This window comes from Pinus tabuliformis, chromosome 8 (genome assembly GCF_031772625.1).
Source record: "Pinus tabuliformis cultivar Carrire ecotype Pingquan chromosome 8, CPIR1, whole genome shotgun sequence".
NCBI classification, from domain to species: domain Eukaryota; kingdom Viridiplantae; phylum Streptophyta; class Pinopsida; order Pinales; family Pinaceae; genus Pinus; species Pinus tabuliformis.
Window position 1 is genome coordinate 343,245,577 of NC_142294.1, and position 7,033 is coordinate 343,252,609.

At 33.7% G+C, this 7,033-nt stretch overlaps 1 protein-coding gene across 1 annotated transcript; it reads left to right on the plus strand.

Moving 5' to 3' along the window:
- The first annotated feature begins 2,773 nt into the window (after positions 1-2,773).
- LOC149235546 (laccase-11-like) lies at positions 2,774-6,797 on the plus strand. Its single transcript, XM_089461412.1, has 6 exons — positions 2,774-3,020; positions 3,189-3,340; positions 3,459-3,703; positions 3,815-3,943; positions 5,369-6,316; positions 6,637-6,797. The coding sequence occupies exons 1-6, from the start codon at positions 2,886-2,888 to the stop codon at positions 6,765-6,767; spliced, it is 1,740 nt and encodes a 579-aa protein (XP_089317538.1). The 5' UTR covers positions 2,774-2,885; the 3' UTR covers positions 6,768-6,797.
- Positions 6,798-7,033: the final 236 nt, after the last annotated feature.

Sequence of the window (7,033 nt, forward strand, 5' to 3'; positions counted from 1 at the left end):
CAGTCAATATTCTCCATCTATCCATTGAATCTATAAACTATTGAACATTAGTGGTCTAAAGCCTTATCAAGCTGAGGGTGTTCATGCATGTCTAGGGTGAAAACAGAGTTGAAACGGTTATCTGGCTTGATCCAAACCTTCATCCATTCCAATAGTTCCGAGAACAATATTAAAGATTGTATGTTACCAGGCATCTCTGAGTTACAACCTCAGAGAGTTTCCTGGAGTGATAACAACCCCCATCAGGGAACTATACACATATATATTAATTACATATAAGCAAGTGAATGAATAAATTTATATATATTTAAATATTTTTTGGAAAAATATTTAGGTTGATAGGTGAATTTATTTTGGAATAAGATTTTCAAAATTTTGATTTAATAATTAATAATTATTAAATGGATAATAGGAATTTAAGCTCAAAAAATATTTTAGAATATTCTCAATAATATACACAAATCAAAGATTGAGATTTATTTCTAAAGTAGTTATGCCTCTTTTTCTGTTTTAATTAAATTGATTAATTTAAAAAATGGTGATAGAGACAAGTGTGGTATGAAGCAAGTTATGGTTTTTTTAACATGTGATATTGATAACGTATGATATTGGCCCATGGTATTGTAACAAAGTTGATAAAATGAGAATAAATATCCATGGTTAAGAAATTTATTCCATATTTTCCAAAAAATTTCATATTTAACTATATATTAATTTTAATAATAATAATAATAATAATAGTTTTTAATATATTTCTAATTTTAGTAATGTGAAATGTATCTTAACTTAAATATTTTGATGTATATTATGAATTGATGTATATAGATTTTATTGGGGTAAATTTTTACTAATTATTTTTTTTTTTTTTTTTTTTTTAATTTATACATTAATTCTTTTTATTTCAAGAGATATACAATTAATAATTATATTTAATAATAATAATAAAAATAACTTATTTTAAACATTTTTACTCGGTCAAAAATAAAATAAAGAAAAATAAAAATAACTCTACATGTAATAAAAAATAACTTAAAACTAAAATAATAAGGTAAAGTTGACTTAGTCAAGTTATTGGTGGTTTTTGAGCTCTAGATTTATGGGAACCCATGTCATTGGCTCATGTTATTCATGTGGAAGGAGCACAAAAAGAACACTACACTGTCATCAAAGAAGAATATTCTAGAGAAAACTCTGAGTCACAAGAAATCAAGGAAGAAGGAAACAACTCTCAAAGCAAGCAAGGAGAAAGCCCGCCCCAACAAATCAACAGTTATGAGGATTTGAATACCACAGAAAATAAATCTTCATTTAACAGCAAATCAGATCTCCTAAACCAAACATCTCCGACTATAGATCGCGAAGCTAAGACACCAATGTCCCAAGAACCAGAAGAGATGAAGGAGGTGCAAGACAAAGGAAGTTGGAAGACCGTAGAGAAAAGAAAGAAAGCTACAACACCAATCTCGCCAAGAAAGACACGAGGAGCCAGACAAGTAAAAATTAAGAAAATTGTAGGTCCGATAGACCAATTTGGTCTCAATGGACGTTAACCCTCATCATCATCATCATCACCAGAAAATTAAACCACCATAAATCCATTTTAAATTAAACCAACATAGGGAGGGATCAAATCTCTTGATATTTAAATCTATTTTAGAGTGAAGAGAAATTTGATCACTCTAACCTATAATAGATTCAAGTTCAAATAAATATATGCTAGAAATTATAATTTCAAAAAAAATTATAATTTAGTTAGTTTTAAGATTTTTCTAATTTTAATAAATGTAATTTATCATAAATTAAATATTTTCATAGATTTTATTTTCCATTAAATTTATATAACTATACTATTATATATTTAAAATTAATTATAAATTTATATTTATAAAATATACATTAAGGCAGTATTGAAAATGAGTAATATAAAAGCCAGAGTACATTCAAAATTAATGAAGAAAGTGAGATTGGTACCGACATGGGAATGGTTTAGCTTTCTTCGATCTAGCTGGGCATGGTCTGACATTAAGTGGGCACATTTGTGGAAGGAGACTCACCCACGAAGGCGCGTTCCAAATAAGTCCAAGATGCTCAAGCCCATGCAAACAACCAAATAACTTCAAAGCTTGTCGTGCTGGGCCTGGTGGGTTCTCTAATCATGTTGTCATCAGGATTGGACGGTGCTGGTTGGGTCTGGTGGGTTCTCTAATCGTGTTGTCATCAGGATTCGACGGTGCTGGTTGGTGTTGACCAGGCGATGCGTGATAGAAACAACTCACTCAAACAAAGTTGATTTGAATCCGAACTCCAACCACAAGTTGTAGTGAGAGCTGCACTTTCTCAATCATACTCAGGAGTCCAGGTGCTGTCGTTAATGAATTCTGAAAGTTGAACACAGACCCAACAATGGGAGGTGTCGGAAAGTCGAATTCTGTTATTAATGCGATGTTGTCTTTAATTTAGAACTACCCAGATCAAGCAAATGATCAGAAGAAAATGGATCCGATGATGGAATACGTTTCAATCTAATCACATCTTATTTATAAATAATACATTTCAACGAAAGTTATTTTCAGAGAGAAAAATTCAGGAACGGCATCATATGACAACGACAATTTGAATCCAGAGAGCGTTGGCACAGGAATGAGTTCACCAACCTTTTTGTACATTTCCCATCCGTAACCTGAACCGATGCGATCTTGCTGCGTGTCTTATCCTCAGCAAATACTATATATGCTTGGAGTTGGAGTGAAGCTTGTAAGTCTGCCACCATTTTTGGACGCGCCCTGTTCAGGATTCAGTTCTGATTAGTCGCAGTAGAGTGAATAATAAACAAACAAAAGAAGTGAGCATAGTAGTTCTTGAGAAATTCCATCGCCTCATATGATATGCCCATGGCTTTGTTTGTTAATAGAACGTCGTTTCTTTGTGCTTGCGCCGCCTTCGTTTTGTCGTTGTTCGTGGTGATCAGATGTGCGCAATGCTCCGCTCCAAGACGCAACACAAAATTCTTCGACTTCCATGTAAGATACTGATTTGGGTTTGAGAGTTTACAAAAAGCTCGAAATTACTGATCACCATTTTCAACTTGTTCCATTTTTTTGACACACAAGCAGCTAAATACCAAGTAGAGTTATTATATTTTAATAGAAATACTCATATTATTGTTTTGATTGTGCTCAATTTTGCAGGTGCAGTACCAGAATACAACCCGGCTGTGCCAGTCCAAGCCTCTTCTAACAGTGAATGGACAGTTTCCTGGGCCTACGATTGCAGTAAATGAGGGCGATAATGTGATCGTGAAGGTCACTAATCATGTAAAGCATAATACCACAATCCACTGGTATGGTTCTGACACTAATTTTGTACTGTGGGACTCAGTAGTTTCGATATGAAATTTATTGCTATGAATGGTAGTTTCAGTAGTATTATTGCATTAATTAATTAATATGTCTCTGCAGGCATGGTGTTCGTCAATTTCGGACAGGATGGGCTGATGGTCCAGCTTATATTACCCAGTGTCCAATACAGGAAGGGCAATCATACACCTACAGATTCAAGGTGAGTGAACAGAGGGGTACTCTGCTTTGGCATGCTCACATCACATGGCAACGAGCATCAGTCCATGGAGCATTCATTATCTATCCCAAGCAAGGCGTTCCATATCCATTCCCGAAGCCGGATTTTGAAGTACCCATTCTACTCGGTATTACCAGATTTTGAAATTCATGTTTCGATTGGGTTGAGAGAGAACAATTGAACAATATATATGTTTCAATGTTTGGAGTATATTGAGAATGTGTAGTGTGGTATATAGGTGAATGGTGGAACGGTGATCCAGACGCTGTGGAAGCGGAAACTATCAGATTCGGCGGAGGTCCCAACGTTTCTGATGCATATACCATTAACGGACAACCAGGCCTCCTGTATCCATGCTCTGATAAAGGTATTTGCATCTCCTCTTTTTAAGACAATAGCACTGGAAGCATATGATACAGCATTACAAATCATGTCATGTTATCTTTTAAATGTTTTAATTTTGTTAATTTTAATTGCTTTAATTGTGTTAGGGATTGTGTAAAAAATTAATATATAATATTTATGAGGTGGGTAAAAATTAATATATAAATTATATAAATTAATATATTATATTTATAAGGCGTATAATCATATTGTATATAATCTTATATCATTTAGAAACATGTAAATGTCTTAATATCAACATCATAATCAATCTTAACAACATTTTATAATGAAAAAAAAACTTCAATACAATATTTTTATTAAACAAAATGTAAATGTCTTAATAAACAAAATGTAAATGTCTTAATATGAACATCATAATCAGCCTAAACTTCATGATGATATTTTTTATTAGAAAAATTATTCAATTATAATAAAAACATTCCATTAAAATATATACTCCACCTTTTTGTTTTGTTATTTTAACATTTAAATTTGATAATTAAATATTGATTTAGTTAATTATTTTTTAAATTATATAAAAAAAAATATGATTTTTAAATTATAAAAAAATCTTAATAATATTTTGATGATTATATTTTGTATTTTTATATTATAAATATAAATATTTTAATTTTTAATTTTTTATATATTTAAAAAATAAATTTAACATTAATATTTTAATTATTATATAATTTTATGTTTTTATTTTTTTTTTTATTTTTTATTTTTTTTCTATATTAAGACTAACCTACGTACCCACGGGAGATTTGAACTGGTGACCTATCGCAAGGAGTGCCTTAACAGCGCACCCATTCACCGTCAATCCAAACCCCCGTGGGCTTAATTATTATATAATTAATTTATATAAAAGATTTAATTTATATAAAAGAGGTTTTTTCTTTTAAGATTTTTATATATATTATAAAGTAGATGGAAACAAAGTGTTTTGTTAAGACACTTTGTCATGTGAAAATTATTAGTTAGAAATTTTTGACAAAATATAGCTATATTAAAAAGTGAAACCCAAAGTTGGTACAATCCCTTCACTGCTACACTATTCTAATTTCTGCGACTCAAACTACAAATTAGGTGTACAAGTCATCTCAACTTATATAACTTAGCAAACAAAACAAAAATACTCATCGTAAACTTTCCATTAGAATTATTAACCTTTATAATAAACTTATAATAAACTTTCAAACTTATAATAAACTTTTACTTTCCATTTAAATTTAATTTTTAAATAAGAAATTAGATTAGATTTTATGTTGGAAAAATAACAAATTATATCCCCTTTTAAAAAAAAAAAAAAAAGTGATATGCTACCTGTTGGAAAAAAACACTGTGGTAAGAGTAATGTTTGTCCGTGGCCTGACCATTATTATGTTGACTTGTAAACGTGCAGATACATTCGTTCAACGCGTGGATGCTGGAAAGACTTACCTTCTCCGTCTGATCAATGCAGCGTTAAACGACGAGTTATTCTTCGCCATAGCAAATCACAATTTCACAGTCGTGGAAGCCGACGGTTGTTACACAAAACCTTACACTACCGACTGCATAATGATAGGTCCAGGACAGACCATGAGCATTCTCATGAAAACCGATGAGCCCGTGGGAAGGTATATGATGGCTGCCAGACCTTACGTAACTGCAAGCGTACCCTTCGACGAGACCACAGCTACAGCAATCTTGGAATACAAGCTGTCTGCACAATCCTTGCAGCTCCCAATTATCTTGCCAGATCTTCCCGCCATGAGAGACACATACTATGCAACCAAATTTGCCACAGCCTTGCGAAGTCTAAACTCCCGAGAGTATCCCTCAAATGTTCCCCAAAAAATCGATCATCATCTGTTTTTTGCAGTTAGTCTGAATCTCCAGGACTGTCCCGCTGATAGTATCTGTAAAGCGTACTTTGGGGGCAGATTTTCTGCATCCATCAATAACCAGTCCTTCGTTCATCCAAAGACAGCTCTGCTTCAGGCGGCATACTACAATATCAGTGGAGTTTTCTCTAAAGATTTTCCAAGCAGACCGCCCCATGAATACAATTACACAGCGCCCATCTCGGCAGTGGCGAATATGAATCCCAACTTCAGCACTCGGGTTGCAGTGATTCCTTACAATGCAAATGTGGAGCTGATTCTGCAAGGCACAAGCATCATGGGGTTTGAGAGTCATCCAATTCATATACACGGATTCAACGTCTACGTTGTGGGGCAAGGATTTGGAAATTATGATCCAAATATGGACCCTCATTCATTTAATCTGGTGGATCCTCCTCTACGGAACACAGTAGGTGTCCCAACAGCAGGATGGGCCGCCTTGCGCTTTAAAGCTGATAATCCAGGTATCTATGCAATTTATTTTTCAGTTCAGTACCCACCCATGTACAAGTTAGAAACTCTGGTTTATGGAAAGAGTTATCCAACTTGCTGTGGTGCAGTTAATACCTTGTATATGGTTGGATACTTTACTTACTTAAATCTAATCATTGACATATATATTAACTGAGGCTCAGTAGAGTAGACTGGATATTTTCCAGTCTTATATCTGTGTAGTACTGAAGATCTCTGATTACTAACTTTTTTTTCCTTTGTGTTGTGCAGTATGTGTGTAGTAGTGAAGATCTCTGATTACTAACCTTCCTTTTTTCTTTGTTTTGTGCAGGTATGTGGTACATGCATTGTCATTTGGAAATACACACGACTTGGGGTTTGTCCATGGCTTTTCTGGTAGAAAATGGGACTGGTCCTGCCCAGTCTCTACTTCCGCCGCCTCCTGATCTGCCTCCCTGCTAATTCGACTCATATTCCTGTTTCCCTGCTAATTCGACTCATACTCCTGTTTCATAACAGGAGTAGAAGCTGTAAATCTATCCAGAAACCATGAAATATTTAGAGTCCTGTGGTTCACACAGCAATTCCTTTTTCTACGCTATCTTCCTTTATCATTAGAGCCATCTTTGTGATAACTTATGAACGGCCAAAGCTGCATTTCGTGCATGCAGTGAGATCTGTAGTGGCAGTTGTCCCTCCGACTTCGTGAAATGTGTGTATACTATCTT